Here is a 20,273-nt window from a genome sequence, read left to right on the forward strand (position 1 = left end):
TTATAACAGTCATGCATGGCTACTACTAATCTGTTACTAAATACCCTCACATTAAGGAAAATCAGTAACAGCATGAGATACAGGCTGATCACATGTATCTCGTTATGAAGGCACCCCTTATGCAGGTCACTAAAAACAGGTATGCAATCACTAGGCCTGGTGTGGCGACCATAGTGCTATTTCTGTAGTGCCTCACTCATGCGGCATGCAGACCCGGGCTGTATGAGCCCAGCATCAGCATTCTTAAGGGCTAAAGGACCTGCACTGTACTGTGCTGGTCATTAAGGGGTTAAACACCATTATGGATTTTGGGGCATTTTTTTTTTTACAATAGACATTTGCAAAGGAAACCTTTGCATTATGATGTTTCATAAGCTGGGGTCGTTAATAGCCATAGCCATACTCTACGAGACACAAAGTAATTATTAATTATAATTAGTGATGCACCGGAATGGAAATTCTGGACCGAAAGCAAACCCAAAAATCTGGGATGAACTTGGCCTAAAACCAAAACCGATACCGAAAATGTCTTTTTCAAATGATTTTCAATTTTTTTTTTTTTTAGTTTTTTTGTGTGCATAATTAGACTATTTAAATGAATGAATCGGAATTGAAAACCTTCAAGCCAATTAAAAAAAGTCCACACTTTTATTGAAATTAACACACTAAAATTGGACAAAAATATCTTAAAACAATAATATGCTACACAATTTTACCAAGAAAAAAAAAAAACAGGCAAAAAAATGATAATGCCATTTTCGGCCAAAATGCTTCTGCGACCAAAATTTCGGTGCATCCCTACTTAAAACAATATTAAGTATCAATATACTGTATTATTCTTTATTTAGTTCTGTGTAACAGAATCAGATTTAACACAGTTTTTTTTTTTTACCAATTATCCAAATAAAGTATAGTCCTAGTAAACTCATTATATGCAAAACAGTAAGTCAAGTAATGAACTTAAACAGCAGCTCTAGGCTAGCATCAAAATTTGAAACATGCTACACAATTTTACCGAAAATAACAGGCAAAAAAACCCAAAAACCGAAATAGCCAAAAATGCCATTTTCGGCCGAAACGGTTCTGCGGCCGAAATTTCGGTGAATCCCTAATTATAACGTACTATTTTTAAAAGATTGAGGGATTCAGTGATTGCTTTAAATTAATATGGTTTAATGGTGACATTGTATCACAGCTGCAATCACACAAGACGGTTTACCTAGGTAAGTGTAATGTGTAGTGAATATGTCACGCAGTGGTGCTTTTTGTAACCCTTATGGATTGGGTTGTTAAGGGATGTGGATGGAGCCACGCACAGCACAACCAGGGAGGACGGAGTGTTTGATCACACTCCACGGTAATGGGATTGTGTATAACAAAAACAGGTATTTCACTGCATAAACATGTATTCTTTTCTGGTATTAATAATGGATTTGATAAAAGGCGTCAGAATGAAACCTAAACTACATGCTATGCTGCTTTGTGTTTAGTAGATGAAATAAAAGCTGTTTTTTTTACATTTTTAAAAATACAGTGAATGCTCATTTTTGGATCAACTTTTATATAGACAAATAGACTGACATACAGATACAAATATTTTTTTTATTTTTTTTGTTTGAATAAGCTAGGTGCATATCTGAAGGCAGTTAACGGTGCATATCTGAAGGCAGTTAACGGTGCATATCTGAAGGCAGTTAACGGTGCATATCTGAAGGCAGTTAACGGTGCATATCTGAAGGCAGTTAACGGTGCATATCTGAAGGCAGTTAACGGTGCATATCTGAAGGCAGTTAACGCTTAAGCAACGTAGAATATGTGTAGTGTAGTAAGTGGAATTGTTATAGATATGTTTATAGCTATGTTTGTGTGCAAATTTCAAAGTTTTCAGGGTACTTTAAATTATGCCTTCCAAATAATTTTCCACTGTGGTCAAGAAGATGCATTGCTTGTAGTGATAAAAATGTAATTACCTAGAGAATCATTGACTTGGTAACAAAGCATAAACTCAAATCTATAATGCACAGTGCAAATATTTCTTTTAAAGTTATAACTGCTTTTATCATGCATGTGACCTGCTAATTATGCAGTGGTAAGCTGAGTGAACACATTTATTTCCTTACCATACCTTTTATGTGTGATGTCACCAGCACTTGAAGAACGCACATGGCCACCCAGTGGGTCACACTCACAATAAAAGTAGCCAATAAAGCAAAGTGGCATAGTCCAACCTCTGTACTAGCACATTTTCCAAATTCAGATAGGTTGGTGTAATTCACCAGAGCCTTTATACTGAATTGGAGCACTCTACCAAATGCTTTTTGCCACAGAGTAAGAAATGTGTTGCTATTCCATATGTGACTTCAATAAAAATGTATAGTAAAAACTTACTGTTACACTGTTGACGTTCTGAAATTTAACATAGCGTAGCTGTATTATGCTGTCCTCTTTTATATCATCAGGTGACAGTTCAAGGGCTTGTGTAGGTTCACTCCTCATTGCTTCATCAAAATCAATTGATCGAGGGAGGTTTATGAAGATTTTTACATATTTTGGGCCTTGGCCTGCATAAAAAAAATGCATTTATGGGAGTTATTGTAAGCAGGAAAAATACATTTTACATAACATTCTAAAAAGACAATGTTTGAAAGACTTATGAGCTCCTTAGGTAATAGCACTTTCATGGGTGCAAGCTTGACAGCCAGTCTCTCAGCTGGAATGTTTTGGTACTGAGAGCTTGTTGTTCGGCAAAATGCCGAAGGGCAAGCACAGCTATTGGCCAAGAGGTGGAAACGTCACCTCATTGAAAAAACTGAGCTGTGCCGTGGGTGACCGAAGGCACTTAGGTTAGCGGCAACAAGCCACTGCGAAATAGTTACCTATTGGTCTTTTTTTTTTTTTTTTTAAACTGATGAATGAAGATTTCCTTTATTTTTAATGATAGTAAATCCTAGCGTTTTAGAAACTCCTTGTTACTGCTAAATCTGTGAAATTCATCTTCCTAAACATATCAATTGCACCCAGACAACTCTCAAACAGTAAAAATATATGTTCAAGTTCCAAGTCAGGACAGCTTAAAAAAAAAATAAGACACAAAATTAAAATACCAGCAACAATATATGACGATAAACAAATCGGATAAATATGACCGGTTGTTGAAATTGTATTTTTTTTTTTTTTTTACTAATTTATGTTACTGAACATCAACAGACAATAGAGAGAACAATAATTATACTAACTAGATAATAGAATGCAAGTGATAAGCAAAGTTTACGATGAGATATTAATGGATTCAACAAAATATGTTGCTTTAATGCATTTATCACCATCAAATTCTGACAAAGAGCAGGGGACAAGCATTTAATACTACTTTATAACTAGGAGAGTGCAGTTAATGAGAAAGAAAATCCACTGACAGCTGTTGGCACAGTAGTAAACGCACAATATAATACTCTTAGAATTACTCACCATTATCTGGTCCTTGAAGCTTCATGGAGTATAACTTAACGGGTTGGTTAAAAGCTAAAGTCATCAGGAGCTGAGTGAAATTAAAAGAAATGCCCAATTTTATTAAAACTTAGATAATGCCAGACTTTTTTTTACCCCTTTTCACATTAAACAAAACATTCAAACCATCCATCTATAATTTATTAAAATTCAAGCAAAGCACAGGACAACAAATGTACAATGCTAAACAGAAATAAGGGGGTAAATGAGTCAGCAAAAGGAATACATTTTTTTGCTGAAAACTAAAATGTACAAAAAGAAGCGAGAGCTAGCAGGCAGCTTCTAGTTATAGTTCTGTCTTCTTATAACTGGGTTACAAATAAAACAATAATATGTATAAAAAGTAACAATTACGGTTGTCTATGTAACTGTCATGTCATATACTCACTGTACCACAATCATAATAAAATGGTGCGTATAATATCATACACTTTACTAAAATATTAAAAGGCAAAAAATGTAAGTTTATGCGAGTGTTTAAGATCTCATCCAGACATGAAATTTGAAGGCAATTTCTGGTTTAAAACACTTAAGACCACTAAAAGTGCAACAATCAAATTAAAATAAAAAGACAATGCAAAAGCACAGTCTGAATTTCACATAAATAGTAGATTTCTTTCTGACAAATCTCAAAGTTAGTTTAATTTTTCTTCTCACTACCTCATGTGACATGCATCAGCCAATTACAAAATGCATATCCGTATATACTGTGAACTTATGCACATGCTCAGTAGTAGCTGATGCCTCAGAAAGTGTGAATATAAAAATATTGATGTCAGTGGTCCTTTGAATGGTAGTCAAGTCAAAATTAAACTTTCATGATTCAGATAGACAACACAATTTTAAACAACTTTCCAATTCACTTCCATTATTTAAATATGCAGTTTTTGTATGCACACTTTCTGATGCACCAGCTACTACTGAGCATGTGCAAGATTCACATCATATACGTATATGCATTTTGTGAATGGCTGATGGCTGTCACATGATGCAGTGGGAAGGAAAATGTAACTGACATTTGTTAGAAAAAAATTACTACTCATTTGAAATTCTGTGCTTTTACATTTTCTCTTTATTATGCATATATTGATTACCGTATGCCATTCTGCTGTGTTTAGTGGTCCTTTAAAGGAAGCGTCTACAACAAAATGGTTATTGTTTAAAAAGATTGTTAACGCCTTTACTACCAATTCTCCAGCTTTGCAAAACCAACATTGTTATATTAATACACTTTATAGCCTTTAAATCTCTAAATTTCTGCCCGTTTCCAAGCCACTACAGACAGCCTATTATCACATCACATGCTTTTTTTTATTAGCTTTTCACAACAAGAGACTGCTAATCCACATGAGCCATAGAGATAACATTGTGCTCACACCCATGAGTTGTGGCAGACACTGCACTAATTGGCTAAAATGCAAGTCAATAGATAATAAATAAAAAGTCATGTGATCAGGAGGCTGTCAGAAGATGCTTAGATACAAGGTACAATTACAGAGGTAAAAAGTGTATTAACCCCTTAATGACAGAGGACGTACCAGGTACGTCATAGGAAAAACTTCCCTTAATGACAGTTGACGTACCTGGTACGTCCTCTGTTGTCTGTAGTGCTGGAAGCGATCCTGATCGCTTCCAGCTGCTTACAAGGGATTGTAGTGATGCCTCAATATTGAGGCATCACTGCAATCCCCCATTTAACATACCGATGCAGAAAGGGCCACTCTGTGGCCCCATCTGCATCGGCTATGGATGTAAACAAAGTCGTTGGTGGGTGGGAGCAGCTTTTGGCACTATGTACCTTAGTTGTGTTTTTCCCCAATCGAACTAACATTGTCGGCAGTTTGTGCTGGGAACGCATTTGCGGCCGGGGGGGGCGGAGGGGCGGGTGCGCGCGCGTGCAAAATATGCTTGCAACTTTAAAAAAAAACAAAAAAAAAAACATCAATGTAGATGCAGGGGATCTCCTTTCTTTAGTAAGGGATCTGGGAGGGGGAGGGATGTATATTATTTAGAGGGGCCAGCTACACTACAGAAAATAAATACTTCATATAAAAAAAGTAAAAAAAAAATATTTTGGGGGGCAAATTGGGTACTGGCAGACAGCTGCCAGTACCCAAGATGGCGGCAAATAGATAGAGGGGGGGGGATCAGGGAGGTTGTGGGGTAAGGGGGGATCCATCACTGCAGACTGTATGAAAAAATAAAATAAAAAAATTAAAAATATTTTTATTTCAGTACTGGCAGACTTTCTGCCAGTACTTAAGATGGCGGTGACAATTGTGAGGTGGGGGAGGGAAGAGAGCTGTTTGAGGGGGTCAGGGGGGGGGGGTCAGGAGGTGGGATGTGTCAGGTGGGAGGCTGATCTCTACACTAAAGCTAAAAATTAACCCTACAAGCTACCTAATTAACCCCTTAACTGCTGGGCATATTACAAGTGTGGTGCGCAGCAGTATTTAACGGCCTTATTATTAACAAAAAGCAACGCCAAAGCCATATATGTCTGCTATTTCTGAACAAAGGGGATCCTAGAGATGCATTTACAACCATTTGTGCCATAACTGCACAAGCTGTTTGTAAATAATTTCAGTGAGAAACCTAAAATTGTGAAAAATTTTAGTTTTTTTTTTTATTTGATCGTATTTGGCGGTGAAATGGTGGCATGAAATATACCAAAATGGGCCTAGATCAATGCTTTGGGATGTCTTCTAAATATAAATATATGCATGTCAAGTTATATTTTGGGATTCCTGAAAGATATCAGTGTTCCAATGTAACTAGCGCTAATTTTGAAAAAAAGTGGTTTGGAAATAGCAAAGTGCTACTTGTATTTATGGCCCTATAACTTGCAAAAAAAGCAAAGAACATGTAAACATTGGGTATTTCTAAACTCAGGACAAAATTTAGAAACTATTTAGAATGGGTGTTTTTTGGTGGTTGTAGATGTGTAACAGATTTTGGGGGTCATAGTTAGAAAAAGTGTGTTTTTTTTCAATTTTTTCCTCATATTTTATATTTTTCTTTATAGTAAATTATAAGATATGATAAAAAATAATGGTATCTTTAGAAAGTCCATTTAATGGCGAGAAAAACGGTATATAATGTGTGTGGGTACAGTAAACGAGTAAGAGGAAAATTACAGCTAAACGCAAACACTGCAGAAATGTAAAAATAGCCATTGTCATTAAGGGTAAGAAAATTGAAAAATGGTCCGGTCATTAAGGGGTTAATATAACAGTGTTGGTTATGCAAAACTGGGGAATGGGTAATAAAGGGATTAACTATCTTTTAAAATGATAAAAATTCTGGTGTAGACTGTTCCTTTAAGAGAAATTCAAATGTATACTCCCAATATGCTGCATTGAAGGGGGGTATACAATGTAGCAAAGAGCTATCCAAATAAAAGTAGTTTATGAATATCTGCAATTATAAAACCTCTTTTTTTTTTTTTTTAAATGTGCTTGTAGGGGTTATTTTGTTATGTTTTATGGAGTCTTTAAAGGGCATTAAATACTAATCACATGTGCAGCAACTCTTTTTCAATTACCTACAGTGAAACATAAGTTGCAAAATGGTAGCACCCGTAGCTAGAGGTAGATCATAAAATGTATTTAGGGTTTAACAACTCTTTGGACCTACTGAGTGAATTTTAACCATATATACATGCGATGGTCTGATATCCACATACTTTTGGCCATATAGTGTGGGTGCTGTAGTTTTAGCGGTAATCTAAAAAAAAAAAAGCCTTTGACGTTTTTTTTCAAAAAGCAAAATTCTAAACTTTAATGAAAAGATAATAAAATGTCTAGTGTAACACCAAGAAAATCTTTACATACATCATAGTAGTAAAATGTATTAGTACAGGTGCTGGCAAATTTTAATTAAATAGATGCGCCATACACAATTTTAGCAGCTTCTTAAAAATATATGTAGAATAATGCAAAATGCAGTCAGAAGTACAATTTTTGGAGCAATGGCTCCCGTGATTTTCAGAATAAAAAATGTACAACTTAATTGTAAAATGTTCCATAGTATATAATTTAAAACCTTAAAACACCCGATTTACAAATCAACTTTAAAACTTGAGAATTGATATAATTTAGTACAGATTCAGAGTTTGTAGAGAATCATTATAGCCAGATACCATATGGTTACTTTTGATAGACAGAGCAAAATCCCATTGCACTGTAAATCATCTGCTGCTTCATATAACAGATCGTCCTCACCCACCTGTTCGTCGCAGTCCGATTCGAGGTATGTAGGGTCCTTCCGTAAACAATTTTCAAACCCATTGTCATCACTTTCATTAAGACATTCAAAACCAGATTTGTTTACAAACGGCATTAAATCCATCTGTAAGCAAAAATAAAAGTTAAGAGAAAATCCTGAAAATATACTAACAAATTACTGAAAAGCTGAAAACAAACATATCTAACCGATGACTTATCTGATCTCATGTACCGTTAGGCAGATAAGCTAGGCAGCATAAAAAAAATTAAATCAGGACAGCCAAATATTAGGATACAATATAAGATGGTAACGTTATAAAATAGTGAATAACACGTATATGATAAAAATAAATGGTGCACTAATACAATCAAAGGGCAGTGTTCTCCACGGAATGTTTTGCCAGATGTGGCATTATGAAGTAGCCCGGGTGGGGCCAGTGTAGTAATTTCAAATATTATATAATGTTCTGCTATCCAAAGCACAAATTAATCACATAATTTAACAAATGTATTTAATGATAATTTGTGCAATAAAAAAAAAATAATCGGAGTCAGCGTGACAGTGAATTTAACTTAAAGTGAAGGTAAACTTTGATGAATGAAAGCCCGTTTTTTAAAAATACTATTAAAAACAGGGGCACTTTCATTGAATAAAAACTTACTTTTTTTTCTTTTCACAGCCAGGAGCAGATTCCCCCTCCTGGAAATCCTCTCTTCACACGTCAGCAATGACTAATCCGGCTTCCTCCAATCATGGCTTCCCCCCCAGGGTGGTTATTGCCTGAGGCCATACTGTGATTGGAGGAAGCCGGATTAGTCATTGCTGACGTGTGAAGAGAGGATTTCCAGGAGGGGGGAAGCTGCTCTGGCTATGAAAACGTAAGTTTTTAATTAAAATGGCTGATTTGTAAACTTTGATGAATGAAAGTGCCCCTGTTTTTAATAGTATTTTTTTTAAAAAAATGGACTTTTCACTTTAAGGGCTTGGGAATCATCAGATTTTTGGCAGGTTTCAAGTTTGTTGCATCTCAACAGGTCCAGTCGTTTTATAACATTATGTTTACGCATGTGTCATGAAGTCAAAAGTATATTGGGCTACAAAGCTCCAATGCATTCTTTAAAAGACACTTTGTGAGGTAAATTGTGTATATAGAGGGGGTTAAAAAGGGTGGTTTAGCTTTTTTTTTTCTCCACAACAATTAGATCAGCATCAAAAGCAAGCGGAGTGCCTAACAATCAGTGCAGAGGCAAAACCAGCACATACTGAGTCTATACATTGAGGTAATAATTTAAATACAGAAACTAGGTGGTGGGTAAAGACATTAGAAAAGCATCCAGGTTTACAAAGCTCTTAGTTCTGCTTTTATATCGATGAAACCACAGCATCTACACCTATTGGTTTTGCATTAAAGGGACATGAAACTCAAAAAATGTATTTCATGATTTAGGTAGAACTTACAATTTTAAACAACTTTCCAGTTTACTTCTATTATCAAGTCTGCTTTATTCTCTTGGTATCATTTGTTGAAGGAGCAGCAATGCACTACTGGTTTCTAATTGAACGCATGGGTGAGCCAATGACAATCGGTATATATATGCAGCCACTAATCAGCAGCTAGAACCTAGGTTCTTTGCTGCTTCTTAGCTTAACTAGATAAACCTTTCAGCAAAGGATAACAAGAGAAGGAAGCAAATTAAATAATAGAAGTCAATTGTAAAGTTGTTCAAAATTGTATGCTCTGTCTAAATCATGAATGTCTAATTATGACTTTACTGTCCCTTTAATTACAAAAATAAATACATTTAGGAAGTATGTGATGTAATAAAAAAAATCTATTTTTTTTTATTCCAATTGATTAGTTCAATTATCACTGCATACTTTTTAAATTGTGCAGAATTATTATAACAATTTCCTATTAAGCATTAAATAATGAGGCTCCCTGGCACGCCTGGCAAGCTCTAATGTAATAAAATACATACATAGCCTTTTGGTATATCAGTATCTTCGTTATTCCCAGGATCATTTTCTAAATGTTGTTTAATTTTTTCCTCTAAGCCAGAAGCATCTGCTCCTTGGTACTGATCAATCTTTACTTTATTCCTAAAGAATAAAAATGTGGGTGTCGCAGAAATATTATTGGCAGCGGCTGTTCCCTAGAATTGAAAGAAAAATATTATATAAACAAACAAAAACACAATGTAAAGTGCAGGGCATTGCATAAAAATAACCTGTTATACGCGACTCGACTGGGTGAAGTTAATTAACTGCCATTTATTGTTTTACATTTCATTTATCACATATTTTGCTTCTGTGAAAAATTATCTAACACCTAATTCAGGTGGAGGCTTTTTGGTATTTTCCAATTTATAAAACACTTGGGCAGTCATAAAATGTTTAAAGGGACATAGTCAAAATTGAGTTGTGCATTAATTTACATTTTGAATAACAGCATTTTGCAATATGTTTCTATCAGCATAAAATATTGCAGTAAAAGCTATTAAAAGGGACATCAGACAGTATTTCATGCGCCTCTCTAGTCATTGGTGCCGCCATGTTAAAATCCAGCTTTCGCTTTATTCCAGTGCGGATGTGTTTGCACATGTGAAGCAACTCTCCTTCACATACCTGCAGTGTAACAGGTTCCAAAACGGCTGCAACCATGATTAGACAGACGTTTATAATTGGCGTTTAGTGTCCCTTTACTGTTTAAAAGGCCATTATAGTGAAAAAATTAGAGCATGAAAACTTATTATCAACCCTGCATATATATGTATTTAACCCCTGCAAAGACAAGCATAAACTTTTATCACTATACTGACCCTTTAACCCCTTAAGGACCGGGCATTTCAGACAAAAACTTCCCTAAAAGACCAGAGCATTTTTGCCATCACTACATTTAAACAGAAATAGAGCCTTTTTTTATATTAACCTATCAAAACTATATATTTTTTTCCTAGCAGACAACCCAAAGTATTGATCTAGGGTTATTTTGGTATATTTCATGTCACCATTCACCACCAAATGCGATCAAATAATAAAAAAACAAACGTTCACTTTTTCACAATTTTAGGTTTCTCACTGAAATTAAAAGTGGTTGTAAATGCTACTCTGGGATCCCCTTTGTTCAGAAATAGACCTATATGCTTTAGCACTGCTTTTTGGTAATTAGAAGGGAATTAAATGCCGCTGCGTACCGCACTTGTATTATGCCCAGCAGTGAAGTGGTTAATTAGATAGCTTGTAGGGTTAATTTCAGCTTTAGTGTAGAGATCAGCCTCTATTTTGAGCGAGATTGCGGCAGAGAGAAGCCCAGGACTGCAGCGACGTACAGGGTATGTCGCAGGTCCTTAAAGGGACACTGAACCTAATTTTTTTTTCTTTTGTGATTCAGATAGAGCGTGCAATTTTAAGCAAATTCCTAATTTACTCCTATTATCAATTTTTCTTCGTTCTCTTGCTATATTTATTTGAAAAAGGCATCTAAGCTTTTTTTATTGGTTCAGAACTCTGGATAGCATTTTTTTTTTATTGGTGGATGAATTTATCCACCAATCAGCAAGAACAATCCAGGTTGTTCACCAAAAATGGGCGGTCATCTAAACTTACATTCTTGCATTTCAAATAAAGATACCAAGAAAATAAAGAAAATTTAAAAATAGGAGTAAATTAGAAAGTTGCTTAAAATTTCATGCTCTATGAATCACAAAAGAAAAAAATTTGGGTTCAGTGTCCCTTTAAGGGCATAACGACCAGCGTTGTACAGGGTAAGGTGTCGTTAAGGGGTTAATAGAGATGCACATATTCTGCACATGCCTTGAGCACCAGAGTATGGGGTAGATTTATCAAAGGCTTTCACCAGCCTTCTCGACCCCCTACGACTGCAGGTTCTCACAAGAGAACATGCAGTCTGTATTGGACAAGCAGCCGTCATCAGACCGCTAACCTCTTGCCACCTCTTAAGTGGCGAATTTCAATCTCCCTGGTCTCGTCCGACCGGGGAGATTGACAGCCCCTGCCCACGCGTAATTGGCTGTGCGTGGGCAGGGGGGCAGCGTTGCACAAGAGAGCAAAATTGCGTTCTTGTGCAATGCTGAATTCCGGCAGCAGAATTCAGCCCGCCAAAGGCGAGCTGCAGCGGACAGGGGAGCATATGTACGCCACTGTCCGCAGCAGCTTGATAAATCGACCCCTAAGTAGCAAACATGTTTCTATTTAAAATTGAAATGCAAAGATGCACATTTCAGTTCTTACTATCATGTTAATGCTCAGTCATTAGAATGGGGATCACATAGCCTGTCTGACTACTGCTTATACAATTTAAAACCACACCTATTAACAACATTGATAAAATATACACAAATGTGTGTTGGGTAAACATCCTAGTAACTATTGCAAGAAAAACTTACTAGGAATCTGTGTGCACCTACTCAAACTACTTTATACTGCACAAGATCAGTTAATGTGTTTTATACAATTAAAAAGGAGAGCAAAGTCAACATTAAACAAATGGATTGGAAAAAGCATGACATTTTAAACAACTTTTTCAATTTTTCTTAGTTCTCTTGATATCCTTTGTTAACGAGTAATCCTATTTGAGCTCAGACGCGTTCATGTGTCTTTATCCATCTATCAGCAGTGTTTGCAACAATGTAATACATTGTTGCAAAACACTGCTGCCATAGATATGTGCACACTCCTAAGCTACCTAGCTTTAGTCAGATACCAAGAAAATAAATAAATAATAGAAGTAAATTGGAAAGCTGTTTAAAATTGCATGCTCTATCTGAATCATTAACGTTTAATTCTGCCTTCACTGTTCCTTTAATAATAAAGGACTAAAAAGGGACAGTAAACAAGGTGATTTTGCTTCGCCACCTAAGAGGTGGCGTAGGCTGTAGGAAGCAGCGGTCTAATGACCGCTGCTTCTTACATTGCGGGAAGCAGGCTCGCATATGCGAACCTGCCCCGCAAAGGCTCCGGAGCAGCTTTCGCTGCTTCGTACATGGAGCGCCTTGTGATTACAATACGTTTCTGTTGCGTTGCTAATGAATAACATTTCAGCCAGTCTAAACTTTTTGAAAAAATTAAAGGGACACTCAACCCAAATTTTTTTTTTCATGATTCAGATAGAGCATGCAATTTTATGCCACTTTCTAATTTACTCTTATTATCAAATTTTCTTCATTCACTTGGTATCTTTATTTGAAAAGCAAGAATGTAAGTTTAGATGACGTCCCATTTTTGGTGAACAACCTGGGTTGTTCTTGCTGATTGGTGGATAAATTCACACACCAATTAACAAGTGCTGTCCAGGGTGCTGAACCAAACAACAGCTGACATCTTTTTCAAATAAAGATAGCAAGAGAACGAAGAAAAATTGATAATAGGAGTAAATTAGAAAGTTGCTTATCATTCCATGCTCTATCTGAATCACGAAAGAAAAAATTTGCGTTCAGTGTCCCTTTAAGATGTGTGATTTTTTTAATAGCCAAACTCTGCCCACCTTATTTGGAGGAGACAATCTGGGCTTAAATCTGAAGACAAGGATAGCTACAGTCATATTGATAGTATAAAAAACACTTTTTGTAATTATCAGTTAATACCAATTAGGGACAGATGTGTAGCGGGGTTAGCCTTAAGAAGTCTGCAGGATGCATTTCAAGTTCTAAGAATAAAAAACAAAACAAAAAAAACAAAACCACACAACACCACAATATTCATAGCTAAATTACATGAAAAGGGAGCAAAAAAAAAGTATATTGCCAAGTTTTTTTCATTACGCATAACGAAACATTTTATATTAAAGTCTCAAATTGCTTACTGTCCCTTTAAAAATAAATACTTAGACAGGATAAAGCTCTGCTGTTTAATTCTACTTACTTGGCACTGATGCACATCAACTTCCAGAAAGACTGCTTGTGGGTACTTATTACTCAGTGTAGTGAAGACAGGCGCTATCCTTACACACGGCGCACACCTGGAAACATACATCAAGCATTCTGCGTTAGCTCACCCAAACTCTATGAACAGCAAAACTGTGCAACAAAACGGAGGACAGCGTTAATCTTGCTAGATCCCACTTGTACTTTTATCAGGGACTAATAAGCTTAATCAGGATACAAGTAAGCTAGACACGCTTATTTTAAAGTCCAAGCGACAACAACAGTGATTCATAGATCAGTGGTAAATGCTGATCTTCGTTTACTCTCTGTACTTTACAAAAATAGTTTTGTTAAAAAGATTAAAGGGGACATGGGATTAATGTTTTATAATCAGGATAGAGCATGCAATAAAAAAAAAATCCTATAGACTTATTAAATTTAATTTGTGCTTAGTATCCTTTGTTGAGGAGCATATCTAGGGAGGCTCAGGAGTGCACGTGTCTTGAGCACTAAATAGCAACATTGTAATAGTTATCAGATATGCACAACGGGTTATTCACTAGGACATGAAACCCAAAAACTATCTTTCATGATTCCGATACAGCATACAATTTTTAAAAACTTTCCAATTTACTTTTGGTATCTGATTTGCTTTGTTCTCTTGGTATAGCTTGGTGAAAAGCATACCCAAGTAGAATCAGAAGCTGAGGGTTAGCTGCCGATTGGTGGCAGGAAATATATGCCTCTTGCCATTGGATTGCTGATGTGTACAGCTAGCTCCCAGTAGGGCATTGCTACATCTTCAAAAAGGATTCCAAAATAAAGAACAGTGTTCTCCCCAGGACCTTTTTAGCGGGTGAACCACCCAGCCGATTTTACTGACCGAGCGGCTAAAATGTTAGCCAATATTAAGCTAAAATTAGCTAATATTACAAATGTTCAATTTTTATTGCACAAATTATCATTAAATACATTTGTTAAATTATGCAATCAATGTGTGCTTTGGATAGCAGAAAATGATATAGAATACAGATATAATAAATAGAATATTAGAAAATATTACACTGCTCCCACCCGGCTACTTCATAGTGCCACACAGCTGGAAAATTTTCTGTGGAAAGAACAAACTTGGAAAGTTGTTTGACATTGCATGCTCTATCTGAATCATGACAGAAAAATCTTGGGTTTCATATCCCTTTAAACGAATGCTGAAAGTGGCTGAGATTTGGGGACATTCAGTTGTTTCCGGGGCTGGATTTATTAGGAAGAAAGAGCACCACACATTTGTCCATAATAAATCCTGTGTGACCAAGAACCGAATGACACAGGCAGCGGCCATTTCTGGCATTCATTTAACTAACAAATTGCACGTCTAATTCTTATACATGGCTGCAAACAGTGCTATCATACAGTGCTTAACATGCACGCTCCTAAGTGTCCCTAGGTATGGTCGCAAAAAAATGAACGAATTTTCAACAAACAATACCAAGACCAACAAAGAGGTTTGATAACAAAAGTACACTGGATATTGCATACTATTTAAATCGTGAAAGTTTAATATTGACTTCCATGTACCTTTAAAATGAGACCTACATACTGTGTCAACAAACCCATTTCAAATTTAGGAACTAGTAACAATATTTAGGAGCCAGACATTGGTATTTGTATATAGGAATATGGAGAATAATACGAAAAAAGTTAGGAGCCAGGAGTACAATTCTAAAAGCCAATTGCTCCCTGGGTTTGTAGACCCCTATGTGGGAGCATTTTACTATTGCTCTGCTGCAAATATGTGTTTAAACCACACAAAGAGGTTAAACACATTGTTAAAGGGACAGTCAACACCAGAATTATTGTTGTTTTAAAAAAATAGACAATCCCTTAATTACTAATTCCCTAGTTTTGAATAACGAACACAGTTATAATAATACACATTTTACCTCTGTAATTACCTTGTATCCAAGCCTCAGCAGACTGCCCCCTTATTTCAGTTCTTTTGACAGACTTGCATTTTAGCCAATCAGAGCTGTCTCCATGGTAAATTCATGTGCATGAGCTTAATGTTATCTATATGAAACACATTAACTAATACCCTCTAGTGGTGAAAAACTATCAAAATGCATGTAGATTAGAGGCAGCCTCCAAGGTCTTATAAATTAGCATATGAACCTCCTAGGTTTAGCTTCTAACTAAGAATACCAAGAGAACAAAGCAAAATTGGTTATAAAAGTAAATTGGAAAGTTGTTTAAAATGACATGACCTATCTGAATCCTGAAAGTTTTTTTTGGACTTGACTGTCCCTTTAAATTCTGCTCTGGAGCACCACTACATTTACATACCTTAGTGACAACATTTACCTTATCCTACTGGAGTATATTAAATTGTTTACAAACAGCTCTTTTTTCTTTATTGTGCCATTTGAAGTAGCTGCTTTTCTAGATGAAACCTCCACCTATACTGATAATTGTAATACTCAGTAATGACTACAGACAATCTATGTAACCAAAGGGCAGCAGAAGAACTTACCTTCCAGTGAAGGTGCCCACTCCCAGTGAGACAGAGAGCCCAGCCTTTTTGAAAGGGTTTTCCTGAATCAACTTTAAATGCAGTAATTCAATTACAATTAGATGCTGCTTGCCTGATTATCCTGTCCCTTTAATTATGTATTTAAACATTTTACAGTGTTCAACACATTGCTATAGGCAGCCATTAGTACAACAGTATGGCAGCAGGGAAATGGAACTCAGCAATCAAGGATTGTCCTGTCCCAGACGGAAGTATAGAGAGATCTGAAACTGTGCTTTTACTACTTCCCCAAGAGAGGCTGGAGGATATACAGCACCTATCCCTACCCTACACAGGTACCTGACCCCACCCCTTGGTACACTGCCAACCTGACCCCACCCCTTGGTACACTGCCACCTGACCCTACCCACCCCTTGGTATACTGCCAACCTGACCCCACCCCTTGGTACACTGCCAACCTGACCCTACCCACCCCTTGGTACACTGACACCTGACCCTACCCACCCCTTGGTACACTGCCACCTGACCCTACCCACCCCTTGGTACACTGCCACCTGAACCTACCCACCCCTTGGTACACTGCCACCTGAACCTACCCACCCCTTGGTACACTGCCACCTGAACCTACCCACCCCTTGGTACACTGCCACCTGAACCTACCCACCCCTTAGTACACTGCAACCTGACCCTACCCAACCCTTGGTACACTGCAACCTGACCCTACCCACCCCTTGGTACAAATATATACAAAGCCCTTTTTAAATGCTGAGAAAAAAAATATTTTTTAAAATATATAATAATGTTGAGATCTTAGACCGCCCCATTTTTCTCACTATTGACCAGTGCTAATTGCTACAAACATGCCCCTTTGTGTGCTGAAACTTGTTTTTTTTTCTCTTTAAAAGGGGCAAAAAAAAACCCAAATGTTTTATTAAAATTATTAAAAGTATCCTTGCCAAACTCCTCCTATATAGTGTTACACATACGAGCACATTCCAAAACTTTTATTCTTTTCAAGAAAAAATGCCAAGAGAACTTAGAGCATATATTGTTTAGAAAGTCGATTTTACTATCTCACTGGTTTTCAAACCTGTCCTCCCCCAACAGGCCAGGTTTTCAGGATTATCTTGGATGAGATCAGTTAAAATAACTGTTTACTAATCAGCTGATTATTTCACCTGTGCGCCAGTTCAGATAGCCTCAAAATGTGGCCTGTTAGGGAGGTCGGAGAACAGGTTTGAAAACCAGTGCTCTATCTGAATTATGAAGAAAAAAAATGGGTTGCATTTCTCTTTAAAACAGAATTAGAAACACTGGCATTATATACAATTGCAGGTACGTAACCCTTTATCCAAACTGCTTGGAGCCAGAAAAGCTTTGGATTTCTGAATATTTGCATGAGTAAAATTGATTATAGAAGTAAACTGAAAATTCTGTCTGAGCCATGAAAGCAGAATAATTTAGATACACTGGCAAGTTTTTTTCTAGACAGAGGTTCAACACACGTTGGTAAAGACAATTTTTGCATTTGTTCTCCCAGGCCTCTTATCTCAGAGCATTTTGAAAGTTTTTCACAATTAGACAGTGCTAGTTCATGTGTGTTATATAGATCACATTGTGCTTACTCCTGTGGAGCTATTTAGGAGTATGTCCTAATTGGCTAAACTGCATGTCTGTCAAACGAACTGATATAAGGGGGCAGTCTGCAGAGGCTTAGATACAAGGTGATCACAGAGGTAAAAAGGATATTAATATAACTGTTGGTTGTGCAAAACTGGGGAATGGGTAATAAAGGGATTATCTATCTTTTTAAACAATAACATTTTTCAAGTAGACTACCCCTTAACCTTTTAATGCCGTAATACCATTATATTCTGTCATAATTATACTGGGCTTTAGTGCTGTTACAACAAAATAGAACGTCATAACCGTTGGCTGTCCTAAAGCCAACTGCGCTTCCGATGATGTGATCGCGGTCTGGAGGGCATGCCTAGCGTCACAGGGACGCCCCCCTGACCCGATCCCATCATTGAAATCTCGTTCGATGTAGACAAATTAACCCTGTCATCAAAGGGTTAAAACTGCTGTGTACAGATACTGGGTCACTACACACCAGGCTATTGTTTTGTTTCTCCTGTACATGCAGCTGTTTAAAGGGACATTATACACTAGATGTTTCTTTGCATAGATGTTTTGTAGATGATCCATTTATATAGCCCATACAGGTTTTTTTTGTGTGTAAAACTATAGTTTTGCTTATTTTTAAATAACATTGTGCTGATTTTCAGACTCCTAACCAAGCCCCAAAGTTGTAGGAGTATACTGATGTATACCTACTCCAGCTTGCTCCTGTTTGTGTAAAGGGTATTTTAATGAGGAAGGGGGGGGGTCTGCTTTCCCTGGGTGTTCCAATCAAAAGTGCTAAACTGGGAGCATCTAAGTAAGTTTTTAAAAGGTTTTATACTGGATTTTTAGATCAGCATTTGTGCATATTATTCTTTATAATAGTGTCTATTACATGCAGTAATATAAAAATTGGTGTATACTGTCCTCTTATTTTAACCTTTTACAGAAACCAGTTGGTAAAGTTTGGCATCTTTATACTGGCAACTGCCATCTTGGTACGCATATATTGTTACGCCCTGTGACAGAAGCAGTGCACTTTCACAGTTCATCTATTTGACAGCTATACCTTGCACTTTAGTTTGTTTAGCTTGCATTAACCCCTTAATGACAGAGGACGTACCAGGTACGTCATAGAAAAACATTCCCTTAATGACAATTGACGTACCTGGTACGTCCTCTGTTGTTAGAAGCGCTGGAAGCGATGATGATCGCTTCCAGCTGCTTACAAGGGATTGTAGTGATGCCTCAATATTGAGGCATCACTGCAATCCCTTATTTTACCCACCGATGCAGAAAGGGCCACTCTTTGGCCCTCTCTGCATCGGTCTATAGCGATCACAAATTCGTTGGTGGGTGGGAGCAGCTTCTGTGGAGGACCGTTATGTATATGCTCCAGATCTGTTTTATTCCCGAGCAGTTACGGCAATTTCAGCGCAAAATATGACCGGAAGAGACAGAAAAAAAAAAATATATAACCAATGCAGATGGGGATCATCTTTGAGTAGTAAGGGATCTGGGAGGGGGGGGGGGATGTAGATTATTAAGGGGGGCCAGCTACACTACAGAAAACATTTTTCATCTAAAAAGTAAAAAAAAAACTATTTTTGGGGGCAAATTGGGTACTGGCAGACAGCTGCCAGTACCCAAGATGGCAGCAAATAGGTAGAGGGGGAGGGTTAGAGAGATGTATGGGGGGGATCAGGGAGGTTGTGGGGTAAGGGGGGATGCAGACTGCAGACAGTATGAAAAAAAAAAAAATAATAAATGATTTCTGCCTTTCTGCCAGTACTTAAGATGGCGGTGACAATTGTGAGGTGGGGGAGGTAAGAGAGCTGTTTGAGGGAGGTCAGGGGGGGGATCAGGGGATGGGATGTGTCAGGTGGGAGGCTGATCTCTACACTAAAGCTAAAAATTAACCCTACAAGCTACCTAATTAACCCCTTAACTGCTGGGCATATTACAAGTGTGGTGCGCAGCAGCATTTAACGGCCTTATTATTACCAAAAAGCAACGCCAAAGCCATATATGTCTGCTATTTCTGAACAAAGGGGATCCCAGAGAAGCATTTACAACCATTTGTGCCATAATTACACAGGCTGTTTGTAAATAATTTCAGTGAGAAACCTAAAATTGTGAAAAATTTAACAGTTTTTTTTTTTTATTTGATTGTATTTGGCGGTGAAATGGTGGCATGAAATATACCAAAATGGGCCTAGATCAATACTTTGGGATGTCTTCTAAATAAAAATATATACATGTCAATGGATTTTCAGGGATTCCTGAAAGATATTAGTGTTCTAATGTAACTAGCGCTAATTTTAAAAAAAAGTGGTTTGGAAATAGCAAAGTGCTACTTGTATTTATGGCCCTATAACTTGCAAAAAAAAAAAAAAAAAAGAACATGTAAACATTAGGTATTTCTAAACTCAGGACAAAATTTAGAAACTATTCAGAATGGGTGTTTTTTGGTGGTTGTAGATGTGTAACAGATTTTAGGGGTTAAAGTT

At 36.9% G+C, this 20,273-nt stretch overlaps 1 protein-coding gene across 1 annotated transcript in view; it reads right to left on the minus strand.

The window, feature by feature from the left end:
* Positions 1–20,273, minus strand: part of TXNL1 (thioredoxin like 1) — a 53,511-nt gene that overhangs the window by 29,880 nt on the left and 3,358 nt on the right. The window contains exons 2-6 of the mRNA XM_053701141.1: positions 13,612–13,708; positions 9,711–9,884; positions 7,732–7,854; positions 3,466–3,535; positions 2,389–2,561 (exon numbers count right to left, since the gene is read on the minus strand). Coding sequence (XP_053557116.1) covers positions 2,389–2,561; positions 3,466–3,535; positions 7,732–7,854; positions 9,711–9,884; positions 13,612–13,708 — 637 coding nt within the window. The remainder of the gene's footprint in view (positions 1–2,388; positions 2,562–3,465; positions 3,536–7,731; positions 7,855–9,710; positions 9,885–13,611; positions 13,709–20,273) is intronic.

The sequence above is a fragment of the Bombina bombina genome, chromosome 2 (assembly GCF_027579735.1).
Source record: "Bombina bombina isolate aBomBom1 chromosome 2, aBomBom1.pri, whole genome shotgun sequence".
Taxonomy (NCBI): Eukaryota; Metazoa; Chordata; class Amphibia; order Anura; family Bombinatoridae; genus Bombina; species Bombina bombina.